Genomic DNA, 27,086 nt, shown 5'->3' on the forward strand with positions numbered 1-27,086 from the left:
CACAAGAGGGAGGATTCAAGAAACGTGCCTATTGTTCATTTTAAAAAAAACGCTCCTGTGATACAGCCTGAGAGTACAAAGCAGGAGTATTCCTCTTCCTGATCAGCGATCGCCCCTCCCCCAGTGAGCCACGCCAAAACCACTGCTCCATTTCAACAGATGTCAGCTGTGGTGGGAAAGACCCAAGGAAGCCACAAAGCATTAGAAAGGTGTCTCATATATATATATATATTTATTAGGAGATATTTTAACTACAAGCAAACTTATTATTTCTTTAATAGAAATGGATATGACAGAAGAATAATCAAAGTGTATGATTAGTGTATATAGGGATGAAATCAGCGGAGACAGTACTAAACAAAGTGAAAAGCAGTGTCCGTGTCTCCCCTGTGTAAGCATAAGCTGCACAGATTTAGGCATGTGATCCTCTTTATTGCCAGGCTGGTCTAAACAAACAAACACTCTAATATGCTTAGCAGTTGGTTAATGAGATGTCTCCGTACCTATCCTCCGAAAAAAACAAAACAAAACAAAAAAACCTCACACCTGAAACTTATCTGGACAGAAAGCAAAGTCGCTGCTAGTCGAAATCAGCAGCATCTGTAAGTTTCCCATAAGACTGCAGACTCAGATAACATCTTCACTGACAGGACTGGACACAAACAGGTATGTGAGAAATGTCAAAAGAATGCAATCTTTCAGTCACACTGAGTTGACCAGACATCCATCTTTCTTTTTTTTCCACAGGAAGCTGATTATTCAAGGAGAGATCTAAACTCCTTTATTCTCATGTGCACTCTAAACCTTTTACTTTAACAACTTCAGCACATAAAAGAAAAGTGAGCTGAGGTGTAAAGCATGGATTCATTGGATGTTAATCGTCATGTCCGTCCAGTTTAAAGGCTGTTTTTTTTTTTTTTTTTAAATGCACAGGAGATTGCACCACAGCTGAAAGCAGACGGCTGTGCTGCAGTTGATAGGAACCAGCGCTCCCTAACATCTCACGCTCAGCTTCCCTCTGCTTCCTGACCCACTTCCTCTCTCAACTCAAACATGTGAACGCAGGCTACGCACTTCTAAAGGCCTCGCACCGCAGCACGACCAGCCGAGCTTGATGTGTCTGGAATGGTTAACAAGCCCAAACACAGCTGCTGTGCGGTCGACTGTCGACCCCGGGGTCACGGCGTCAGCCCTCACCTGCTCCACATCCCACAGCGGGTCTCCAAATCCTGAGATTTGAAAGCTGATTACACACGAGCGCCGAGTAACCAAGTTCAAGAAAAGAGGCCAAACATGCAAATCACGCTGCCCTTTTGGCACACTGACCACAGCCGTTACAAATCCAACTGGCCGATGGTCATCATGAGCAAGCAAACGAGCTGCTGGTGGCCTAGAGAGGGGTCACACAAAGGCCTACGGTAGGTCACGCTCCAGCCGCTAGGACTAATCCTGCATAGAGACCACTAGGGACTACCCATCAGGGAGGGGATCATCGATAACTCTCCCCTTAAAACCTTCACTTTCGGATGGGATATACACTCCTATTCCATCCAGCATTTAAGAATTATGTAACACCAAATCAACTTTTCCAAGCCGTGCTAACTCATACTACTCTTAAACATGCAGGAGTTTGTGAGTGGAGGGACTGAAAACAAACATTTAATGATCCTACAAGTGTTTTACTACTGCTCCAAAACATCAGAATAAAAAAACTGATTGACAGCGTGACTCATGAAAGACTGAGCGATGATGTTTCTTTGTTCAAACATGGAGGGATGTGTCACTAACAACCCAAACACGTGATGTGGCCAAGCCCTGAAAACTCTGTGTTATTATAAAAAAAAAAAAAGGCAGATCTCACTAAAGGCCATAAAAGGTGTGCTTTCATTCAGCTCCTCATTAATAACATTCTCCAACGTCCACAGGTTTAAACAAGCTCATGTGTTGTCCTTGAACGTGTAAAGACCTCAGTCGTACGAACGTGCTGGGTGGCTCTGCTTCCTTCATTACTTCCTGTCAGACTATCAGTCAGAAGAGTTACTACCTTCAATCCTTGGACTCTGTCCTGCTGTCAGGACTCAACAGGGATTTAAGCTTGCAGCTCATTCGACTTGAAATAAAGATTTTCATTTAACCTGGAAAATACTTTGACAGTCCTGATCAAGACAAACAAAACGATAATAACGTCAGACAAACAAGTACAAAAACAACAAAGATACACAACCAGGTCTACAGCCGGATTCGTCTCCCTCCAACTTATTTAACACCGTCTTAAAAAGCATCCAGTGAGTCGAGCTCTTAAAGTTATTTATTATTATTATGATGATGACTGAATACTGGTGGACTCAGCAGTCCACTGAGCCGCCGCAGCAGCATCGTGTACGTCTGTGTCTGGGCCCTCACTGATGTCAACACCCTCTTATCTAATTCATCAGCACAGATTCTGCATAATTTCCATGTAATGGCTCTCCACGCGTTATGACCGAACGATGTGACCCGCTGAAACACTCGCAGAGACGACGCATTTGGGTAACAATTTGCATTTGCTAGCATTAGAGCAGGTTGTGTCTGCAGCAGCTTGTTTCCATTCATCTTCCATACAAGTGTGTTAGTGGGTCAACTCTGACTCCTGCATCTGAATTAATATTGCATTTTTTTTTTTTTTTATAAATATTGATGTTGAGAAAGATTGTCTGTGTGAATCAGAGAGTTCATTCTGGGATATTTGTGCTGGTCTGGAGCTCACTGTTCAGGTGTTAAAGAGGAGGGATGGAAAGATGAATGGCGAGAAATCTTTCAAAAAGGTGTCAAGATTCACATCACTTAAAAAAATAAAATCTCAGTAATATGGTGAGAGAAAGATTTAGAAACTCAGGATGCTCCACCGTGTTTTAAAATCAGGCGTGGAAGCATTTTGACTTCAAGTCAGAAAATGAAAAGAGGTGAGAAGATAACAGGCGAGACAAAAACTGTGTGCAAATATCACAAGAAGAAGAAGAGGAACTACACAAATAACATGATGCAGCTGTCTCACCTCCCACCAGCTCCTCACTGTCAAATGTGGACTCTATTTTTCAACCAATCAGATTTATTTCGTTAAAAATAAAGTGCAGTTTGCAGCTTCTGTCAGGTGTTTTGGACCTTAGATGGTGCAAAACATCAGACAGAAGCAAGAAACTGAACAAAACAAAAATAAATTAATTAAGAGTTTGACACCAGGTTGTTTTTTTCCAGGCACATGCTCCACGACCCAGCTCTGGGTCCCGACCCACCAATTGAGAACCACTGTCCTTAAAGGAATCTTTTCCAGTAACAATAATAATAATTTCCCTGCAATCTCATGTAGTAAAATAAATCTTATCATGACTTTAGTTAAAAGGTTACAGCCCTTATCTGCAACATCCCGTTTCCATTCATCTCCCATGTATTCTCTCTGTAAATGAGTTAATTTGAGGATATTTCTAGGTGTGGAGCTCTTTGTTTGGGGGGGTTTAGAGGCTGTAAGAGCCGCCTCAGTGCCACGGGCCAGGGCGCGGTTCGTGCAGCCCGCCTGCCCCTCCGTGAATGCGGATCTGGGAAGAGAAGTTTTCCTGCCGCACTACGGTTAGCCACCCCACCCGGCTCTGTAACACACACCAGCAAACAATCCACGTCCTGAATCATCCACGGACCCTGAGTCTACAAGCAAGCAGGGGGGGGGGTGAAAAACCTGACATGAAAACCAGCAGATTTATCTTCAGGTATCGATGAGAAACTTTAAAGTCGGTGTCAGTTAAACCGCCGTTAACGGCTAAAGCTAGCTCCAAAAAAAAAAACACAGTCACTCGTGGAAAAACGAAGGATATTAAAACACATTTTATAACCAGAGAACAACGCGAAACACACTCTAAATACGCCTCTTAACGTGTGTCCTACCTTTTGAGAGGAAAATGAAAGTATTCCTGAAAGCTGAGTGATATAACAGAGCCTAACGAGTGTCCCTCTTGATTCCTCCCTCAGCCGGAGCCGCTGCTGCTGCTGACACCCTCGCGCTCTGTCTGCTCCTTTCCCGACTCCGCCACAAGACCCGCCCCCTTTATTTTCTCCTGGCGCGCTATGAATGGAGTACCGACTTTGACGGACAGCTGTGGCAGCCAATGAGAGAGTTTGGAGTTTTGTTTGGCTGAACAGAGGGAACAGAGCTCACGCCTTGATTTTTTTTTTTTTTTTTTTACAGGAAGCCAGTCAGTGAAAATCATAATCATCATTGTTTTTATGCTGATTTTTTGGCACGTTAATCTTCTGTATAATATATTACTACATGATTTTTAAAATATGAACACACACCACATCTGCATAACCACACTCATTTTTTATATTCTAAAAAAAATAAATCACAATTAATACAAAATCTGAGTAATGAATCTAGTATCCGACTACTATAATCTGACAGTGGAGAATAATAAAAAGCCAAGATGAAGGATATTACAAAGAGTGGCCGGAAACCTTGAGGCTGATGCAATAATACAAGGTTAGGTAAAGTGTGTGTATGCATACACATCTGTGGGAGAGGTGGAATAAATACATTTTATCATATAAACACAACTGTACATGACTGGTTGTTTATATTTGAGAGAGTCATCAAAACATGAGATTTTTTTTTTTTTTTTAGGAAAGCTGCTTGTTCTGTCTTCCAACAAAAGCTGCATCTCACAGTTCGTGACACACGCAGAACACACAAAAAAATTAAACATAACATGCTTATGTAATGTGTCTTTCTGAGGAATCATTTTGTAATCCTTAAAAAAAAAATCTATTTCAAGAACACAGTGTACCACAAGTGAACAGCAGTGCCACAAGATGGCGTCATTTCACAAATCCAGAGTGACGCAGGCGCCTCACAGAGGAAAACAGCTGTATTCAATCATTACATCTATTTTTTTCTTCACCCTTCTGCTGTCTCGTACAGATGAGAGTTGATGCAAGTGTTTGTGGTGAATCTGGCAAACCAAAGTCTCCGTCGTTTTATTCATTTATTTATTTTTTACTGAAATGACTCACTGATCTCTTTACCTGTGGTCCATTTACTCTATGTGCAGCTTCTACATATTTCAAGTCTATATTATTTTTGGCATTTTTGCTGCACATAGAGGACGTCAGGATAGCAGAAATTCAAACTTCCGTACGTATGTTTATACCCGTTTCGACACAGATAGAAGTCCTGTGTGGGGATCATTTCTTGATTTGAATTATTATAAAGTGCTGCAAACTGTGTAAGTTGCACAAAGACATTGTAGGAGTTTGCATTCTTTCTTTATTGATTTATGTTGCTCCTCTGTAGTTGTCGTCTGCTATAGATGTAGTTTGTTAAAGTTTTGGTAGTTTCCAATGCTCTTCATTTATCAATAAAAATGTTAAAAACACTGATAACGTTTGGAGCTTTTGTGACATCAGCTCCCACTCTTACCTTTTCTAAACGATGGCTTCCTCTCCACTCCCTTCTCGGGGGATTTCTGAGCTGTGTCGAAGGCGGCCTTCATCTGTGCCACCTTCACCGACTGCTCGTCACACTTGACTTCCGCCGGTTTGGCTCGCTCCTGGTGCTGCAGCTTCTCGTGCAGCTGGATGGACTCCTTTATGAGGTCGGAGACGGGCCTCGATCTGGCAGCGCGTTGGGATTTATCCCTCCGTACGACACCGTCGCCCTTCTCTTCGTCGGCTTTGCCGTCAGGCTGTTCTAGTGTCGTATGAAGATCCTGCTTCATGTCTGCAGGGAGCTGACTGCTTTCCTCTGAGACAGCTTCAACAAACACTGACTGTGCGTCCACAGCTTGTGTCCTACCCTCAGCTGACTTCGTTACCTTCCTCTTCCTCACACATTGATCCTCTGAGCTCGCAGAGCCAGGCGGCTGTGGATCAGCTCTGCTGTCACTGTCACTCTTTGTTTGCAGAGGTGGGCCTACAGAGCTGCTGTCCGCCTCCTGAGAGGTAAACAAGTGGCTCGAGTCGTCCCTTTTTGCGGGGGGAGACTTTTCCTCAGACGCTGAGAAAGGTGCAGATTCCTCAGATGTCACACGCCCCTCCTCACATGACGCTTCTTCATGTGAGACAGCTGATAGTGAGTCAGCTGGAGGCCGGTTTTCACAGGGTCTAACCTCCTCCTCCTCCTCCTCCTCCTCCTCCTCCTCCTCCTCCTCCTCCTCCTCCTCCTCAGGTTGAGCGTTAATGGAGGGGATCTTTTTCTCTGAATTCAGACAATGATCTTTTGAGTGTTGTGATTTTATGAGTGCGCTCTCACACGGAGCGTCACTGATCACTGACGGCTGAAAACAAAGAACATCTGAGGAGGTCGCACTCTCATCCTCAGTAACGTCTGTCTGATTCAAACGCCGTTCCTTCACGTGGAGATCTTTCTCTGCCAGGCTCTCCCCGTCACCTGCTGACAAAGGTGTTCCTGCACCGGCCTCACAGATGTGACCTGAGGAGAGCTCCGTCGCTGCGCTGTGAACAAAACGCTTCGCAGCCTCCTTCTTGTTCTTCTCGTCCGTTACGTCGACCTCTTTCATCTCTGACACATCCGGGATCACCTCCTTCCTGTTTCTCTTCAGCAGCTTCTCCAAAATAGAGCCCGGTTCGTCGGGTACGTCTGGATCTGACGAGTCTATCGTTTGGTGCGTGCTGTCTTCAGTGGTGTAAATCACCAGATGAGGCCTCGCTGGCTCCCCACTGATCTTTGCTTCAGTCACAGAGGGCTCATTCAAAGCTGCCTCCACCTCACACGTCGCCCTTTCCTCCTTTGTGTTATCCTCCGTTTCCCCTGTTGGAGCTCCACGGTGAATGGCGCCCCTCATGTCTGATAGAGACTCTTTCTGCACCTTGTTTTCAGAAGGATGCTGCGGTCGAGCCGAAGGCGGTTCAGTCCTCTCCCTCAAGTGGCCCGCTGTTCCTGCACGGAGTCTGATATCTTCGGCGTCCTCGTCGTCAGGACGAACTCGAGCACGAGCTCCAAATCTTCCCATCTTCACTTTTGCAGCGTTTCCGTCTTCGGCGTCCTTCAGTGCATCCTCAGAGGGAACATCGAGGCCGCACCGCTCACCTGAAACACCAGCTGAGGAACTTCCCTCCCGGCCCTCCTCGTGTGCGATGGTTCCTCCTTCGTGATTCTCCATGCTGACCTCTGAGGACGTCTGAGGCTCCTCCTCTCTCTTCTTCTTCTTCTTCTTCTCCTCTCTCTTCACTTTATTGAAGGGCTTGTGCGTGTCGGCTCTCTCCTCGCTCCTCTCACTGCTCTCGAGGTTATTGTGCGTCTCCTGTGGAACCAGTGGCACGGCCCTGCCTCCTCCTCCTCCTCCTCTTTTTCCTCCTCCTGCTTCCTCCCTTCCTGCTGCCCCTCCCTGTCTCACCTCCCTTGCAGAGAAAGGGCTAACCCGCGGATTTATGTGCTTCTCACTAGAAGGTGATGTTGGCCACTTGCCGGGGCTCCCTTCCAGATCCTGAGGGTCTGGCTCTCTGGATTTTTTCCTGTAGCTACCAGCCTCCTCCTCCTCCTCCTCCTCCTCCTCCTCACAGGAGCTTCCTCTCTCCATGACATCACCTGTGTGACTGCTTGCATCTCCAGACTCTGGGCTCGGCCCGGTCTCCTCCGGTCCTCCGTTGTGAGCCGGCTCTCCCCCTCCCTCTTTGTCCTGGTTCTGTCCCATCCTGGTCTGTAAAGGAAACACACAGTTAACCTCACAACAAAAATACAACCCTGCCACACGAGGCCATGTGTTACTTCAATCTTTCCTGCAGACCGCGACGGATCTGTCTTCAACCACAGCCTACATCACTCTGAGCATCCACGCTCATTCCTGCCGCTGAAACAGGAGGGGAAAAAATGAGCAGACGCCTGGCATCGACGTCAGCGTGTGCACAGTAGAAACAGAGCATGTAGCATGTAGCATGTAGCATGTAGCAAACAACTCAGGGTCACACAGAAGCTCTTCTCATGGACGAGGTGATGGCAGCGTCTCATGACTTCAGCTGCTCATTGTACGGACCTGATTGGGTTATTGGTGCACTCGCTGTGACCACAGCTGCTCATCTTTAAGGAACATAACAGTCACAAGATTTAGAACCAGTCTGAGCTGTGAATTTGAATCACCTGTTTATTGAATGATTCAGCACATTTCTTCATGTTATGTCATTTAAGTTTCAACCACTCACGCTGTCAGGACTGTTTAGGTGTAAAGTTTGTGTAAATAAAACTCTCCAAACATGTGAAAACACTTTTACTGGTCCAACGTTTTTCATCATTTTAGGGTTTTTTTGGGGGGCGGGGCTAAGTGACGCATTATCTCTCTCAGCACCACACCGGTGTAAAAGCACTGAGCACTTCAGCGTCTGCAGATCTCATGTTGGCTCAGAGTTTCCACAAAAGTCTGCAGGTTTATCGTCCCCTCGGATGCCTGAATTAAAAGTATATCGATCCGTTTTTTTTGACAGTCTAAAGAGGTGAGTGGGCGTGGTTTATTTCATTAAAGAGACACGCCCACATCGTCCCAGTGCAGAGATTACTGCTTCAGGATTTGTGGTTTTGAATCTTTGTTTTATACACTTTGAGGTTTAAATCACATTTGACCTCTTCGTTGGAAACAGAAACAATGAAAACACAAAAGACTTGAAGTAAGAATCTCCCTCACTGCAGTGATCGAAGTTTGGAGATAATCCCAGCAGACACACTGACATGCAGTCTGACTAAGTGATTATTTCCGATCTGTATTTTCAGAAGTCTCATGACGCACTATCAGAAAATACTTTCCCACTCTTTGAATTTTGAACGCCAGCTTCTTTTCTCTTGTTGTCGTCAGAATATTGGCTCAATTTGTTTTCATGTGACTCAGTGAAGAGATCAAGCACCGGTCTTTTTTTTGTTTTTTGTTTTTGGTCTTCCATCATGTGCAGATGTGAAGCAGAACTTTGCTTCAGTTTCAAAGCGGCACAAAACTCCTCAAGTGCTCCAGCTGCACGTGTGAACGCTGCACTCCACGGCTTCCTTCCGGCTCCCTCTCCTATCTTATCCTGCGTGATGTCGGAGTGAGCTGATGTGGGTCAGAACACGACACCCAAAGCACGCTGCAGATATTACAAGTGTTTGACACTGCGATGACAGATTGGACCTTTAATCAATGAAACATAATCACAGCATCAACAAATGAGCGCTGAGCAGAAAAGAGAAGGAGACGACTTTTATCATGTGCACGGAGCTCGAACCGTCTTTTCACTGGTTGCAGGATGTGAACATCATCCCCCCACCTAACACTCGCCAACGAGTCACGTTCCTCAATACTTCCTGCTCCATCCACACACATGGGGTCACATTGACTCCATGCAGGGAAAAGTTACTCCTGCTGCTCCCTGCGTGAAAGCATCTTTGAGACACGTGACCCTGCAGCTCTGCTCTCATTAGGAAGATGGCAGAGAGGATGATGAATGGACAAACACGCGTGGGAGTATTATCAGTAGCAGAGGAAGGAGCTGGACAGATAGCAGGAAAGAAAAACATATCTCCCATGCTGCAGAGGCAAACCGCTCCATGAGATCGTCTGATTGGTTAATACGTTTTTCGTCCTCTAAACTGCTGCAGTAAGCGGAGAGACTGGAGGAAGACACAATGAACAATGAAGTGGACCATGAGTCTGTCTCCTGTCTCTGTGTGAAGACATATGACCGCTGCTGTCGTATCATCTGACACGCTGCCTGACACACGGCCGAGGCTGCAGACAAATAAAAACCCCTTTAATAAAGTGACATATGAACACTTTAAGAAGAGGGGGTTTACATGTTCAATCAGATCACATTTCACTGAAGCAACAATCAATTAAATGTGTGATTTTTGTTGCTTTAAGAGGTAATTGTGAGTATTTAAGTGGAAAATAAGATTTGGTCGTTGTTGCTTTAAATGAAGATGGACCATGTTTTTTTTTGTAACCTCTGTGGGCCCTCCTCATGTGGCGTGGCCCCTTAAAGCGTCCCCCTTCGTCCCCCCCTTATGGACGGCCTTGGTCATCAGGGGACAAGAGCAGGCTGCAGCGTATCATCATCTGTGCAGAGGAGAGACGGTTTTTAACGAACCCTCCCATCAGGGCGAGAAGCTGCTGTTCATCCATCAGGACCGTCTCTGCTCCAGGAGAGCGAGACGGAAACGCCGCTCACATCACACCGGACATGAAACATCTGTCACATGTGACATCACCGCTGAATGTCAAACCCAACACAAAGATTCAAGCCCAAGTTTGAATTAAAACACAAAGAACGGATCGAAATGAGACAAGCAGAATTCTTTTTTTTGTGGTGGCAGAAAGTAGTGGAGTATTTGCAAACTTTAAATGTGCAGTTTATCTTAGATTTAAATCAGGTGTAATATTCAGGACTTCACCAGATCCAGCCGCCTCCACTGGACTGTCACCCCGACCCAGAGTCACCCAACATCATGTTTACATGAGGCCCACTAAGTCCGACACAAACCTTCTCTGTCAGGTCCTTTGGCAGAAACGTACATATTTTTTTTTTAAGATTTAAGAAGAGTAAACAGATATATTTATATTTGACTGTCTAAAGGGTCAAAATGGACTGAAATCTTCATTCCTGGAATAACGTCATTGACTAGTATGAGCTTGTTTACAGATCGTCTCAGTCTGAGGTTCAGCTGTGAGTCTTACTTCTCAATTTTGTGTTTTTTTTGTTTTTATCTGATTATGAAACAGACTGAAATGAGTCCTGACGCCTCTACATGAAGACTGGGGATTTCTATACAGTACTTCCGTAGTCCTCCAAGCGGGGCGGCCTGGGTTCAAGTCCGACTCATGTCTCTCTCCCTACTGGTTTCCTACTCTAATCTCTGTCCTTTCAAAATAAAAGAATAAAAGAAAACACAACTCAGATAAGAGGTATATATGTGACCACAGGGGGCGCCAAAGTCTACGCAAATGAAAGGTTCCTCACAGGAGCTTTAAGTTTCTTGTTTTATAGCCTTTTACGGAGACACATTCCTTTGTGGCGTAAACGTACTCGCCTGAACCCGACTCTGAGTGTGTGACCCCCCCCCTCGGGCAGTCTGGCCCCCCTTTAAACAACTCCTCCATTATCTCGTCTTAGAGATCACTTGATCACCATGTGCTCGCTCTCTCCGCTCACTCAAGCGTACGGGAGTTTCCGAGCAGCGACGCTGGGACCGCTCGGGAAAAAAAAGCTTCAGCACCGGGAAGCTTCATGACCAATGTCACATCACAACAAGCTTCACCCAGAGAGCCGACAGAGGACAAGGCATAATATTGATCACTTATCAGATGTTTGTTCACACTTACCGGTGAGAAGCCAAGTCGATCGTCCACTCTCTCTCCCTCGGGACCACAGAGTGCTCTTTGTTGCTTGTTTGGGGATGTTTAGTCCTCCCTCAAATGGACAAGCAATGAGAGCCTTATATTGCATCCATGTGATGCCACAGCACATTTGACTAACACAATCAAGCGGCCGATCAGGCTCGCAGCGGGACTTTTCACAGCGTTGGACGGGTTTCTCCGTCAGGCTCATTAAAAAATCTGTTTAAGTATGAATTCAACTTTTGTCTAAGTTGAAACAAAACTGGGCGTGGACACAAAAAGTTAGAGGATAAGGAATCTATAAAAAAAATTGGGCAAATTGCCTGAAATGATGTTAAACGGACTTAAGGCTGAGCGATTTAAGGAAAAGATTGAATTGCGATTTTTCTGGCAGAAATTGCGATTTCGATTTTTAACACGATTTTCTTCAAATCAAGCTCGTGCAATGTTCTCAATGTACAGTAACGTTTACAAACATGACAGGAAATGACATCATAACAGTTACAACTGTAAATGCCAGAACTCTAAATTAATAGAATGAAAACTAAAGTTAAGAATTAATTTTAAATGTATTCATTAAGAAGAAACACACAGACGGTGTGACGTTCTTGTTTTTAGTGTCAGTTTGACAGAAATCTGCTCATAAGTGTTGATATATTTTGTGCCTTTGGGGTTGCCGTAGGTGACTTAGTTTACAACAAGAGAAGCCACATAAGGATGCCAACTGCCGTAAAACTCCCGAAAGAAGAAGAAGCCAACAATGTCTCCATATTTTCTTCGAGCCAAACAGCCGAAACATTTTCCTGTGAGCGTTATTTCATGTTCAGGCCTTGCATTGTATCTCTTGAGTATGTTTAATGAATTTCCCTCGGGATCAATAAAGTATCTATCTATCTATCTATCTATCTATCTATCTAATAAGGTCACAACGTGAGACTTGACACATTTGCGATGCTAAGCGCTAGCATTCCTATTCAAAATCTCATAGACGTTAGCATCAAGCTAGCGGGCTTTTCGGTTGTTTAACATATTATGAGATGAATAATTGATGTTTTGATGTCTGTTTAGTTTTACAGTGCTTCCCCTATTAAAGACAAACTTTTAGCTATATGTCGAGCTGTGTATCAGGCTAAAGAAGTCACGCACACACGCAGCTTCTGGGTCAGTCGGGAGAAGCACCAACAAAAACCGCGGCTTTGGTGGTCACGTGATCGCGTTTTTTGAAATCGCGATTTCCATCAGAAAACGATAAATCGTTCAGCCTTAAATGGACTTGAGCTCGTCTTGCGATGCCTGATGGTCGAGGCTGCTGGAGAGTTTTCATTCAAGGAAGCGACTTGGGGTTAAGCGTCTTATACCCCGAGGACACAGCAGCCGGGGGATCGAACCTCCAACCTTCCCAGTAAGAGACGACCGACGCCCACTGATCCACATCCGCTAAAAACAGTGGATTAGCTTTCGTCACCTCTCACATGCAGAATCTCTTTTATTCTTTTTACGCCTCTTAATCTTTTTTTCTCTTTTCAAAGTTCCTCCTCTGATGTCCCATTTTTAACATCTTTATCGATTTTATTTTGTTTCACTCGTCTTTTTTTTGCTTTGATGCTCTCTGATGATTTTTCCCCCTTTTATTAGCATTTTGTAGCATTAGCATTTTGCCTATTGTAACCCTTAAGATTTTTGTTTTGTTTTTGTTTTTGCTTTTTTTTCCGTTCTGGCCTTATTTGCTGGATGAGTTACCATAGCAACGCTCTGTTTGGTCGGGACTGTTGATGTTCATTCTGGCATCTTCCCGAGCTCCTGCCTTTGCACAGTAAAATGAAAGAAAAGAAAAGAGTCTCGAGGTTCGTTTTCTAAATGATTGACACTTTGTGCTGAACATCAGATCTTCTGCTCTTCTGGGGGTTTTTTTGTACCTTCTTTCCAAACGATGAAAACTTCAGAAGGAGCTGAGGGTTCGTGCAGGCTCGAAGGATCAAAACATGTTAAATGAAAATCAATTAATAAGAACCTTAAAGTTGAACTGGAGGAAACATGAAGTCTGAAGAGGAAAAATAGTTTATGTCCATCAAGTTCAAAAAGAAAAACAAACACTAGGAGATGTGACAGTAAGTCAGGAGTGTGGCTTCCTCAGAACAATGAGGAGGCGGAGCCTGTCCACATGGGAACAACAGGCCCGGTGTTCTGAATCCATGACGACCCTGCAACACCGACCGGCACCTGAAACACAAAAACAAACAGCCAGCAAAACAAGCGAGCGGCGGCGTCTTCACCTGACAGGCAGCCAAAGAGACCAGGACGTGGAGCGTCACAGCAGCGTGTTCTGCAGGTGGTGACGGCATAAAGGAAGGGGCGTGGCCAGAGGCGTGCCCCCCCCATGTCATTAAAATATGAATAAAATCATGAAACATTTTGATTTGGAGGACTTGAGAAAAATGATTTTTTTTAAAATTATTTCGTCTCCTTTAACGTGCCGAGTCAGGCCGGCAGGAATCCTCCCTGAAGTCCAGGAGCGAAGATAAGGAGGAGATCCAGTCCGCCTGGGGAGGGAAGTCATCTGAAAAACAGATCAGGCCTCTTTCTTTTGTTTTCTCCCGGTCTCCACGGTAACCGCCCAAAACAGGAAACATCCTCTGATAGTAAAAAAAACAAAACAAGTGGAGGTACGGATGCCAAGAATCCACCAAGGAGAGGGTTCAAGCCCACACCCACACACACACCCACACACACACACACACCCACACACACACACAGACAGACAGACAGACAGACAGACAGACAGACTGCAGTGTTTACATGTTAGTAAAGTGTAACAGGTCACACATTAAGTCTCGTCTGGCTTTAATTTAAGATCATTAATTGAAGACGCTCTCTGCAGGCTTCTTGGCTCGCTGCTGATGACGAGTGACGAAGCTTCTGTTTCAGCCTCTCGTTTACAGGAGTAAAAACCAAAAGCATTCGACACCATGGCAACAAAAAACAGGATCATGGCCGCCAACATTTTATAATCTCCAAACAAACTCCTTCACACCTTCTACTTGCGGAAATATTTTGGGCAACATTTGATAACAGAAACGTTGCGAAATATAAGTTGAGTAATTTAGACAGAAGTTTTTAAGCAGCGTCCTCCCGTGTTGACAAAAACGTCGTTGATTCTGAAGTGTAAAAATCCTGCAGTTCCTCGAGTGTCCACTAGAGGCTGGCTCCAGAAACACAGGCGGTCACAAACACGCCACGCTTAAAAAAAGATGTTTTTTTCCAGCCCGGTTCAACAAGTTTACATTTATACACACGTGATTCATCCGTTCTGATTCGATAGGTTGGAGACCGCCATCGATACAGTGACCTCACTCAGGTCCGTCCATGAATATTTACAGTCTATGAGAAGATACGATAATTTTTTTTTTTTTTTAAGTTTTTCTCACAAACAGTGTCGATGTCTGTTTCAGAACCAAGGAAACAAACAGTGACGTCGTAGAGGCCTCGTTTCATTGGGCGCCTTTCTGGTTCATAAAATTGAAGGCTAACATATTCGTAGCGTGACATCATCAGCGTGCTGCTCATTGCTTTATCTGTCACGTGACCCCGCTGCAGGATCGACACGAAGGTCGACCTTCTCCTCCGTGTTTCCTGTTTGCTATTTCATAACATAGAAAGTCGTCGGTGTTATTTTTGGTCTGTTTTAAATCTCAGTTAAAATCTTGTTACAGAAGCTTTAACATGAAATAACTTTGTCCGCCAAAATGTTCTACTGTACTCACACACACACACACACACACACACACACACACACACACACACACACACACACACACACACACACACGTACAGGAGCAACAGCAGCGTGTAACTTAAGTAATTCACTGATGTCACGCAAACAGTGACGGGAAGCCAAATGTTATATAACCTGGCTGTTAGAGAGCGGCTCTCCTGCCAAAGCATACAGATGGGGGCACGATGATGTAATTTCAGGATACACACACACATATACACACACACACACACACACACACACACACACACCATCCCGTTAAAGTCAGAGCACAGATGTTAAGTCATGCCTGGGATATTTTACCCGTTCAGGAAGGTTTTCATCACAACATCAGTCACACTAAAAACCTGCCGTTTGTGTTTCAGTTTGTTCAACATCCTGGAAAAAACAGGTTTTAAACGCAGGTTTGGTTAAGATCCACTTTTTAAGATGAAATTGTCTTTAGGTCCTGACAGAAATTAATAACCCAGGTTCTCTGAAAAAAGGTCATCTGTATCAGTTTGTAAAAACTTCAACCAATGTCTGCCACGAGGTACCAATCTGATGAACCAATCACAGGCCTCCCTGCTCGCCCACACTCAAAGCTCGTCACCGATGACGTAGTTTATACTCTGAGTTTGTCGTTATCGTAATTTTTTTTCATGAATTATAAAGTTTAGTGCTTCTAAACAAATGGTGCTTGTGCACGTAAGTGAGGGGGCGTGGCTTTAGAGGGAGCGCATGAGGAGGGGGCGTGGCTATAGAGGGAGCGCATGGGGGAGGGGGCGTGGCTTTAGAGGGAGCGCATGAGGAGGGGGCGTGGCTTTAGAGGGAGCACAGATGGTGAGGGGGCGTGGCTTTAGAGGGAGCACAGATGGTGAGGGGGCGTGGCTTTATAGGGAGCACAGATGGTGAGGGGGCGTGGCTTTATAGGGAGCACAGGGGGCGTGGCTTTATAGGGAGCACAGATGGTGAGGGGGCGTGGCTTTATAGGGAGCACAGAGGGGGCGGGGCAGATGGAGCACGGCGCCTTTAAAAGGAAGACAAAGCGACAGTGTTTTCATGTAAAAGAAATGTTTATTTCCATAATGAACACATACAGTACATTATCTTGACCAACGTAAAAAGTGCAATATGCATTCAAACTACAGCAATGTACAGTACAAAAAGTTACTGCATACTTAAATATAAAAAGAAAAAAAAAAACGGTTACAAACGGTGAAGTAACCTGTCGTGGTCATTCGTCACGTCAGCGTGGCGTGACGCGAAGCTTTCAGACTCACCGATGATGCGAGCGTGAAAAGCTTTAACAGCTATGAGCCTGAGGACTTCGCCGAGTCGCTCTCCCAGAAAAAAGGTGCAAAAAAAAAAAAAAAAAAAAAAAAAAAAAAAAAGAGGTGACAGCATTTCTCTGGATGTTTGATTGAAACGATGAGTCACACGTTTAAAACAGCTTCGATGGCGTTTTCTAAATCTGACGAGGCGGCCAAACAACTTTGGTCTTTCACATTTCAAGAAGCAAAAAGAAAAAAAAAACTGAGTTCAACGTGTTGGCAACCCTCGAGGACGAAGGTCAAGAATGTCTGGAAGTTTGGATTCTGAACTTTAGCGTGGGAATAAACGTGGCTTCACGTCACGCTCGGCGTCTGTTTGAAGGTTTCAACCCTCGGCCGTCTCTCCCAGCGACACAGAAGGGAACGATGAGGTCAATAACATGTCGGTCATGTTATTTTGGAAGATAGCTCGTGTGTGCCGGCGTTCACTCGATCATAAAAACAAATAAAAACAGTGCAAAGAAAGAACAAACCTGGAAACGTTTTGTTCCGTGTTTTTGTTGTTGTTGTTGAAAACAGTGAAAACGTCACAGCGCCGCCTCTCTCGCTTCGTCGCATTCACTCGCTCACCGACTCGCACAGCTACACATGAACACACACACACACACACACACACACACACCTTTAAAGTGAGTTTCCTTTAAATGACGTAAACTGAAGTGTAGCCTGGTGTTCATGTGGGAAAGAGCTCCATGAGGTAACCGTCTGATTTCAGCTACGACGCCCCCCCGACCCCCCCGTCCTAAAAGTCGGGTAAAACGTTAAAAACAAAAAAACTGAGTGATGATTTGAAAAATGCTGAAACATGAAAAACAGAACAGAGACGACATCACATGTTGTTTTTGAAGGGAAAAAAAAAAAACCCGTTTGCTCATTAATGGATGTGATGTCACCTGGATGTGATGTCACCTGGATGTGATGTCACCTGGATGTGATGTCACCTGGATGTGATGTCACCTGACTGGGGAAAGAAAAACGCCCGTCGTCTCTTCGGTCAGCGTCGCAGAGAGTGTGTGTTAGTGTTTTTGTTTTTTTCAAACATTAAACAGAAGTTTCTGTCGAGTTCATCAAATATCATTTAAAGATTCAGAGACTGAAGAAATCTCTGATTTGACGTCTTTTTTGTTTCTGGTTTTCTGCGACTCTGCCGTCACTCACGTTGGATGAACATGTCTGTGACGTGTCCGAGTTCATGCTGAATCATTGAAACGGGAGAAAGGCTTCGATTATGTCAGAGTCCAGGTGATGCTTCCTGTCAAACTCACTCGACAGCCAATGAAAACGTTCAGAGATGAAAAAGCCTGAAACGCTGAAACATTAAGTTTAAGAAACCAAACATTCAAAGTGTTCGAGTGACGACATCAGATTCAAAATGTTTCTCTGAACGTTTCACGTCGTCTCGATGTTCGAACACGTTTAACAAATCATCTCGTCTGTTTTGACACGACGTCACGACTCGTTTGTGAAACGTAAACTGTGTGCTCAACAATTCTACTTTGTCTGTGAACTTTGCTCTGAACTCATGTCGATCCACACACACACACACACACACACACACACACACACACACACACACACACACACACACACACACACACACACACACACACACACACACACACACACACACACACACACACACACACACACACACACACACACACACACACACACACACACACACACACACACACACACACACACACACACGGTACCGTCTCGTGCCTCTGCTCTCAGACGTAAGGCACTTTGTTTGTCCGTGAATCAAACCAAGTCGGCGGTGAACTGATGGCTCACACAGATACAGCAATAAGACGACCATCACTGTGAACAGCAGTTTGAAGAACGATGTGGCAAACGAGAGAGCGAGCGAGCGAGAGAGAGAGAGAGAGAGAGAGAGAGAGAGGAGAGAGAGAGAGAGAGAGAGCGAGCGAGCACTCCTTGAAACAGCGATTGGCATGGTTTTTAGATTTTCATTCGTGTCTTTCGACTCGGCTCTGCGGCCTCACAGCGTGACGGACGAGGGGATGGGTGGAGCGTACGGAGCCTCTCCTCGGTGCGTCAGCTCGCGGGCTCACCTGGAGTGTGCGGGTCCTTGCAGGGCCGGGGCGGAGCAGACGCGCTGGGGGACTCCCAGTCGGCGGCGGGCTCCGGGGACAGCGAGAGCAGCAGCAGCGTCCCGGCGTCTGACGAGCAGGCCGAGTACAGATCCTCCGAGGAGAAGTTGAGGCTGCCCAACTTGGCCAGCGAGTTGGAGCGCTTCAGCCTGGAGGGCACGGTGAGGCCCGCCAGGCGCATGCGGGTCTCGATCTCCTGCGCCCTCTGACGCACCAGGCCCGGTTTGCCCCTCACGCTGCGCAGGCTGTCGCTGCTGGAGCTGCGTGTCAGGGTGGAGCCATGGGGCGAGTTGGTGGGCGTGAGTAACCCCGAGCCCACCACCCCCAACAAGGCTTCGTTGGTCAGCGGCACCACCAGGGGCTCTAACCGCACTTGGCATGGCGTGGAAGATTTGGGCAGGTCCTCCTCCTCCTCCTCGTCTTCGGCCCGGCTGTTCTGGGACTTTTGGCAAGCTTGCAAAGGCTTCAGGAAGTGCAAACTCTCCTTGGATAAACCGGAGAGTCTCTCCAGTCTCTCTGCGCGGCGTCGGACCAGCCCGGAACGCTGCAGCTGAGAAAGCGTCTCCGGTTGTTGGCCGATGTAGCAAGCCACGCCTTGTTTCTCCTCCTCCGAGTCCATGCTCACCAGCTCGGGGAGCGCCTCAGGGGCGGCAGCGACAGGTTCACTGCTTCGACTGTGGGTCCCTACGTCGGCTGAGTCCCCGTCCACCTTCAGCTCCACGAGACGCGGAGGAGCCTCAGGCGGCGGCGGCGGCGAGGCAGCGCGGTTGGCACACGGGTGAAGCACTACGACTGAAGACGTGAGGCGTTCAGCAGAGGTGTGGGGCGGAGGGAGAGAAGCACTTGGGACTTCAGAAGGACCGGGGTTAAGGCAAAGCTTCGAGACACGGGCTGGAGAAACTTCTCTCTGCTTGGACTTGGACTTGGACTTGTGCGGAGGGACCGAGGCGGCGTTCTCCTGAATGAAAAGATGGAAGAATCAGAGTCAGACGGATTCAGGAAACAAACAGACAGACGGGAGTTACTCAGACTTACATGGAGGCTCTGTGGAGGCTTGATATGGTTGTTGTTGTTGGAGTTTTCATTCAGGGTTGCCAGATCCATCCCGTTACTCTCTGCATCCCCCTCCTGTCCCCCGCCCGCCCCCCCGCCCCCTCCGTCGTCCGGCTGCATGAGCACCTCCATCTCTGCCTCCTCCTTCTGCACCTCCTCCTCGTCCTCCTCCTCCACCGTGCTGAACTCCAGCCTGAGGCGCAGCTCCTCCAGGGGCTCGGCCCCCCGAGACGACGTCTGGGCGGCGGCCCCCTCTGCTGCCGGTCCACAGGGGGGCGGAGGGAGTCCTTCCTGCCCGTCGAAGGCCTCGTCGTCCAGCAGGGCGTCTCGCTCCACGTCCTCGATCTCGATGAAGACCTTCTCCATGCCGACGAGGGGAGGGCCGCGCACCGGAGTCGACGGCTCGCTGTCCAGCGCCGAGTCAGAAAGACGGCGGAAGTAGTAGTTGTTGTAGGCGGGGTCGATTTCCAGCGCCACAGCCCGGCGGGGGGAGGGGCAGGTGGCGCCCTTATCGGAGAGCGCCTCGTCACAGCAGGGAGACATCCCCGGCTCTGGAGTCGGGTGGTCTCCGTCCTCTGCGCCGCAACACGGCAAGCCCTGCTGCCCCTCGGCCATCTCACAGTCTGCGTCGGGATGCCACAGCTTGTTGTGACGCTGCTTACTGAAACACAGAGCGCAGACAACAGGTCAGCATCCCAGAGGTCACGACCCAGGAGGTCAGCATCCCAGAGGTCACGACCCAGGAGGTCACCGTCCAAGAGGTCACGACCCAGGAGGTCAGTATCCCAGGAGGTCACCGTCCAAGAGGTCACGACCCAGGAGGTTACCATCCCAGAGGTCACGACCCAGGAGGTCACCGTCCAAGAGGTCACGACCCAGGAGGTCACCATCCAAGAGGTCACGACCCAGGAGGTCACCATCCCAGAGGTCACGACCCAGGAGGTCACCGTCCAAGAGGTCACGACCCAGGAGGTCACCATCCAAGAGGTCACGACCCAGGAGGTCACCGTCCAAGAGGTCACGACCCAAGAGGTCACGACCCAGGAGGTTACCATCCCAGAGGTCACGACCCAGGAGGTCACCATCCAAGAGGTCACGACCCAGGAGGTCACCATCCAAGAGGTCACGACCCAGGAGGTCACCATCCAAGAGGTCACGACCCAGGAGGTCAGTATCCCAGGAAGTCACTGTCCAAGAGGTCACGACCCAGGAGGTCAGTATCCCAGGAGGTCACCGTCCAAGAGGTCACGACCCAGGAGGTTACCATCCCAGAGGTCACGACCCAGGAGGTCAGCATCCCAGAGGTCACGACCCAGGAGGTCACCATCCAAGAGGTCACGACCCAGGAGGTCAGCATCCCAGAGGTCACGACCCAAGAGGTCACGACCCAGGAGGCCAACATCTAAGAGGTCACGACCCCAGAGGTCATCAACACAACATTTATGATGTAACGTGCTTTAACACAACAGAATCTCTACGTTCATTAGAATAAAAAACTGTATTTTAATTCAGTCCCGGCGCCGTGTACAGGCGGGTTACAGGTGATCACAGCTCGTTGCTGATTGGCTCACTTGTGTTTGGATCGTAAAATCCAGTTGCTCATCAGGAGCTGAACCTTTCTCTCATTTTTCTGGATATTTCAAACAGGAAATGATCAAACAGCGTGGCATCAAAACAGGAAGCAGAAGCGTTTCGACGTCCTGGTACGGAGGCGGGCTGTACCTGGCGTCCAGGATGCCCTCGTACTCGGCCAGCTGCCTCATGAAGCCGGCGTTGGGTCGCGTGATGGTCCTCTTCTGCTTGACAAAGTTGTACGCCTTCTCCAGCGACCATCCGAACTCCTTCATGGCGTAGGCGATGACGGTGGAGGCCGAGCGGCTGACGCCCATCTTGCAGTGAACGAGACACTTTGAGTGGTTCTTCCTGTGGAGGACGAAAAAAAACAACACGGGCGTCAAGAAAAAGGCTCCGCCCTCCTCGCCTGCAGCAGCAGCGCTTATTCAAGTTAACTCACTTTGCCTTCACGATGAAGTTGTACGTGTCGTTCCAGTGGGCCAGGAGGTCGGTGGCGTCCTCGTCGTAGACGCGGATGTTGTGATAGCTGAAGGTGCCTGGAAAGAAGTTGTCTATCTCCCGGGTGATGTTGAGGATGTAGCCGACACTGCGGACGAAAACATTCACCCGTCAACAACATTCCTCCCGACTGGAATCGTTATGAAAATGTTGTTATCTTTGTAAAATAAAATCACCCCGTCTCCTGCAGCTCCTCCAGATTAGACGCATTCCACTCGGATCCCTGCGAACGAGAGAAGCAAAAACACGGCTCAGACGGATTCAGCTCTCTGCGGGCTCGCTGCGCGTCCCTCTCAGAGGACACGTTGGCGGACGCCGAGGCGCGAGGTTTGTCTCACCAGGTAGACGTGGTCAAAGATCAGAGTGGCTTTGTCCATCTGACCCAGGATCAGCAGCATCTCGTTGTCGATGAACTCCTTGTACTCCTTCAGGTTGCAGCTCATGTGTTGTTCCAACTCCGTGCGGATCTGACAAAAAATAAATAAATATTCAGTGCGCAGGATGTGGATGTCCCTGTGACGTTGCGTGTTTGTGCATCAGCGTGTGTGTGTGTGTGTGTGTGTGCGTGTTGGTCCCTACCTGTTTGCAGGTGACGTTCTCGAGGTCCTGGCACATCATGATGCTTCTGAGTTTAGCTTTGATAAGGCACTCTGTCCTCTCTCTCTCTGAAGGCCTGCGGACGAGAAACAACCATCAAAAGGCTGAAACTTTTAAACTGTTAAATCCAGAAGACGTCGTCGTTTGTTCCCACAGAAGCTCCAGTTTGATCGGAGCGTTTATACTGGGGGAGCTGATGGGATTCTGCTGCATCTTATGATATTTATCTTTTTGAAACGGGGAGTTTTGTTATGTTGCAGAAGCCGCCGAGGGCTCAGTTTAAAATAAAAGACTAAAAACAGGTCAGATATGAACTTGAGAATTAGAAAAGAGTGGAAAGGAAAAATAAGATACTCAGTTAAACACTTTATATGTGTGACTGTGACTGTAATAATAATAATAAATAAAAAACACGTGTGGTTGGGTGTTTGGGAAACACTGATGTTGGATGTTTTCATGTTTACTGACTTGTCGACAAACATGGTGGGCGAGTCCGGCCGCGTGGTCTCCAAGTCCTTCATGGCGTTCCACTCGTTGATGCAGCTCTGCTCCGAGGCGATGCAGCTGTCATAGTAGCCCGTCCAGGTGAGCGCCATGCCTCCAGGGAAGTAGTTACACCTGCGTGACACCTCGCACACCTTGTGCAGCACCTGCAGAGCTGACCTGCACCGTGGTCAGACATGAACGTGGAAACAATCACCAAACTGCACGCTGCTTTCTTTAAGTGCATTTCTCTGCACATGCATCTGTGTGTCAGCAGGGGGCAGCGTGGGGCAACGCTGCAGCACACAGGAGGTCGTCTGTTACTCACCACATGGCCTGCACCGACACGGGTTTGAAGACGTGAGTCCGACCGGCCGTGTTCACAGTGAAGCCCCTGAGCAGCACAGAAAAACACACTCTCATTGGTCGACAACCAGGAAGTACTGACTCTGTGGTGCTCGGTGTGAAAGTGTCAGGCAGCGTGGGGACAGATAGACGGACTCACCCGTCTCCATCCAGATGGATCTTCGTGTCACTCCACAGAGGGAGAACCATCCCGATAGAACAGCTTTTACTGGAACAGATGGAGAACGAGAACACCAGCATGTAAACTCTGTTATGATGCTAATAAACATCGAACCGTGCTGCTGTCTGATTCAATACACAGGCAACAAACACATACGGTCAAAATGGTCATTTTGAATACCAAAGATTGTTTGCAAACTTTAGCTCCATTGAGTGAAACAGGAAAATGTTTCCTGTTTGTTTAAAAGGAACTTAAACGTGACGAAGGTGAGAAGTTTAAAGAGGTCACTGTTGTTCCTGCTGGAGCTCGTGGCGTTGTTGGGACACGAACGATCCGACCTTTGGATCCTCAAAGTGATAACAGTTTGTTTTTGAGGTTTTATGGTTTCCTCCGGTTTATCAGGTGACTTCTCACACACACACACCCACACACCCACACACACTCTTACCAGTCTTTACTGGTAAAGTCGATTCCCAGCAGGATGTTCTCCTCTGTGTCTTGTCGCCCGCTGGTGTACACCACCACCATGTAGCGCACTCGATCTGACCACGCGCTCTCGAGCCGCACCGCCTGCACACAACACCCACAGATTATTCCACATTTAATAAGAACGTCTTCATGTCTCTTTGATGTTTTCACAGCAGATCCAAACATAGAATGAGCGTCACTCAGTGTGTCCTGTGTAAATGTGTGTGTGAGTCCTGCTGGCTGTGTTGTTGTCAGAGCTGTGTTTACAGGCTCCTCCCCTCCAGTATAAAAGCTGTTTGTCTGCCGCTTAATGCTTCATGATGATGCGTTCTAATTTGACCTGCGTCCATACTGTGAGGGCGCGGGGGGGGGGTGTCTCTGGAGGAGGGCGGAGACTTCAGTACGGAGGAGGCGTGGCCAAACAGCTGTTTTGTTTGGATTTTGGGCCTGATTAAAAAAAGTCACACATTCTTCCTTTAAGCGGCGAGCTGTGTGAAATGTTTTTCTTGTGAAAGCGTGAGAATAACAGTGACTCAGAATCACACTTTAAACACTTGTGTCACGGTGATGGAAAAAGCCAAACTCTTATTGGACACGGCAGCAAGACGCCTCCGACCCCGCCTGTCCAACACGAGGGTCGCAGCTCGCAGACCTGACGTAAGGGGACGAGCGAGTGGTCAGGACGTGTAAAATGAAATAAAAGTTTGTAAGGCAGCGTGGAAACATCGGCTCATGCTCTCCTGAGTGCGCTCAGTAATTACAGTGAACAAATAAGCTCCTTAAGTACACAATAAAACGCAGTGTGGAGGCTCCGCTCTGCCAGCTTGTTAAGTCTCTCGCCTGTACGTGTGTGTGTGTGTGTGTGTGTGTGTGTGTGTGTGTGCGTGGTTTGTGTTGTCTCTCACCAGTTTGATTCTGTCCTCGGAGCGAAGAATGTTGATCATCACCTGCAGGTGTTGAGGTAAATCGCCTGTGGAAGACGGTCATAAAGAAAGCTGATGTCAGCGCTCTTAAATCTGACTTCAAGGGGAAACACAAAGACACCCGAGGCCGTTTGGATTCCACGGCCCTGATTGGGAATAATAAGGAGAACATAATGCATTCTGGGAACAAATCATGCTTATGTAATTAAAAAGGAGAGTGAGCCTCTGTCAGAGGATAACATCAAACCTGTTTGTAAATCAGCTGACGTGAAAAGAAACAAACGGACAATAAGCTTTTGTCATCTTTACATAAGATCATGACTCAACCACAAAAGCAGCGTTTAAGAGGCCGCGTTTGCTCGCTCGCTCGGCGCTCCCCGAGCCAGCGCTGTGAGCTCAGACGTGTCAGTGGAAACAAACAGGGCGTGGAGCCATGTTGGAATATGTCACAACAGGTCGTCTTGACTGGTTTTAATGACGGATACAGACGAGTTGCTGGATCACAAGACGACATTTATAACTCACTGCAAAAACTAAAAGCTTCAAAATAAAATGATATATCGATACCATTAAAAAAACTCCTCACTCAGTACTGAGACATTTCTCACTTTAATTTACCAAAAAATAAAAAAAATAAAATAAAAAATAAAATAAAATAAAAAACTGCAAAAAAATATAATAAAATAAAAAACTGCAAAAAATAAATAAAAAACTGCAAAAAAATGAAATAAAAAAAAAACTACAAAAAAATAAAATAAAATAAAAAAACTGCAAAAAAATAAAACTGCAAAAAAATAAAATAAAAAACTGCAAAATAAATAAATAAAAAACTGCAAAAAAAAAAAAGGGTAGAAATGGTTTGCAGCATTTGTGTATTCAGAGAGCGTTCACTCGTATGACACGAGATCTAAAGTTTTTAGTGCTTTTCTCTGATGTTGTTGAGTCAAACTGTCAGCTGAGTGTCACAGGCTGGAGACGGTTAAAGGACGTTTTACAGCCTGACTCCTGAAAGCTTCACTGATGGAGTCCTGCTAACGTTAGCCGACGTCACTCGACGTGAATCGGATTTGAACGAGTTTCAAGACTTCTCCTCATCCAATCAAATCGATTAGATATCAGTTAAAGTCTGTTTTCCAGGTCTTCCAGGTTTTCCAGGACTCACTGGGAACCCTGGTGTAGAATGATGATAACGTGACAACCCGACGTCAAAGTGTAAGAAAACGCATCACTGGTCTCGCTCTGCTGTTCTCAACTCGTCTCTACCCTCAAGATCACTTTAGATCTGTTTCAACCAATCAGAAGGGTTCAATGAAAAACGCTGCTGTTTGGACCTCTGAGGGAATAAACACGTGACAGAACCAAGACACGAAGCATTTGATACACATACAGGAGCACATTCTGAAAATGGCTCCGCGACCCACCGAGATACAGCAGGTTGACTGAAATCATTTAAAGGAATGACATTAAATAGATTCTGTTTGTTCTATTTTGAAAAGTAAAAAAAAAAAAAACCTCCTCTGAGACGAAGTTTCAGCTGAGTCAGCGAATCATTAAATCCTCTCTTAGCCTTACAGTGAGTTTTTTATGCTGTCTGACTCAGAACAGATGATATTTGTATCCTCGCTGACTCAGAGCAGACAGAACTTGACCACATGACCGTCTTTGTTCTCCTGAAGGTCACACAGTCACTGAGGACAAAGCGGGCGCTGCAGACACGCCGGGGTTCACCTGACAAAGTGGACCGAGCTGCCAACGCGGCCCTGACTGGCCAAACGGCCTGGCAGCATCTCAAGCTGCAGCCTGCTGGTGGTTTCCCATCATGCACTGGGGGGGGGGGGTCTGACTCAGGTCTTTAAAGCAAGGCTCGTGGCTTTTAAACGGGGGATTGAAACTCCCGAATACCAAATCACACGTTACAAGATCACAGACTGTAAATATGACTGTTTGAAAACGGAGTGACGTCCCCCGTCTGCTCCAGCAGGGGGCGCCTCTGACCTTTGACACCTGTGGTTTCTTTTTTCTTCCTGTTTCTTGTTTTCACTTTTACCTGATGCAGCCTGTCACACACAAACAATCAGCGCCTCCTCTGATCGTCCACGCCGTGCCGTCATGTGCTGGATTTAAACTCTAATCTGTCTAAGCTATACGTCTGGAACACGCTTATCAAGCAGGCACCCTCTGTCCTCCTCGCCTCAGAGAGGGACAGAACCACACTTACACACTTTAGAGCCTGCAGCATGTGTGTGTGTGTGTGTGTGTGTGAGTGTGTGTGGAGTCCTTACCTGCATGCTTGTGGTGAGGATGTGCTTTCTGGCCCTGTTGGCTGCTCCCCTGCTGCAGGAAGAGGGCAGCACCCTTCACCATGAAGAAGCTCTCGCTCAGGCTGCAGGACAGACGGGAAACAAGAGGGTGAGAGGCTGCA

At 47.1% G+C, this 27,086-nt stretch overlaps 3 protein-coding genes across 5 annotated transcripts in view; all 3 read right to left on the reverse strand.

Annotated features, from left to right (window-relative positions):
- The window catches only part of coro1ca (coronin, actin binding protein, 1Ca), a gene marked incomplete at its 3' end in the record, with an annotated part of 22,408 nt that extends 18,341 nt beyond the window's left edge, over nt 1-4,067 (reverse strand). Inside the window, exon 1 of the mRNA XM_079338749.1 lies at nt 3,916-4,067. The remainder of the gene's footprint in view (nt 1-3,915) is intronic.
- LOC306820859 (uncharacterized protein) lies at nt 3,996-13,140 on the reverse strand (the record flags this gene model as incomplete). Its single annotated transcript, XM_079338875.1, has 3 exons — nt 13,080-13,140; nt 5,447-7,685; nt 3,996-4,162 (listed from the first exon to the last, which is right to left on the reverse strand). Exons 1-3 carry the CDS (start codon nt 13,080-13,082, stop codon nt 3,996-3,998), a joined length of 2,409 nt encoding a protein of 802 aa, XP_079195001.1. The 5' UTR covers nt 13,083-13,140.
- Nucleotides 13,141-18,138: 4,998 nt separating this feature from the next.
- The window catches only part of ssh1a (slingshot protein phosphatase 1a), a 19,586-nt gene continuing 10,638 nt past the window's right edge, over nt 18,139-27,086 (reverse strand). Inside the window, exons 3-15 of one of the 3 annotated variants that reach the window (XM_079370088.1) lie at nt 26,947-27,047; nt 24,647-24,711; nt 23,722-23,843; nt 23,253-23,321; nt 23,076-23,141; nt 22,733-22,927; nt 22,247-22,340; nt 22,006-22,134; nt 21,844-21,890; nt 21,609-21,755; nt 21,317-21,517; nt 19,577-20,255; nt 18,139-19,496 (exon numbers count right to left, since the gene is read on the reverse strand). In XM_079370088.1, coding sequence (XP_079226214.1) covers nt 18,486-19,496; nt 19,577-20,255; nt 21,317-21,517; nt 21,609-21,755; nt 21,844-21,890; nt 22,006-22,134; nt 22,247-22,340; nt 22,733-22,927; nt 23,076-23,141; nt 23,253-23,321; nt 23,722-23,843; nt 24,647-24,711; nt 26,947-27,047 — 2,926 coding nt within the window. In that variant the 3' untranslated portion in view covers nt 18,139-18,485. Of the gene's footprint in view, nt 19,500-19,576; nt 20,256-21,316; nt 21,518-21,608; nt 21,756-21,843; nt 21,891-22,005; nt 22,135-22,246; nt 22,341-22,732; nt 22,928-23,075; nt 23,142-23,252; nt 23,322-23,721; nt 23,844-24,646; nt 24,712-26,946; nt 27,048-27,086 lie in introns of all 3 variants that reach the window. The other 2 variants (XM_079370087.1, XM_079370089.1) reach the window with 2 other exon arrangements.

Source organism: Symphodus melops (genome assembly GCF_947650265.1).
Source record: "Symphodus melops genome assembly, chromosome: 1".
Taxonomy (NCBI): Eukaryota; Metazoa; Chordata; class Actinopteri; order Labriformes; family Labridae; genus Symphodus; species Symphodus melops.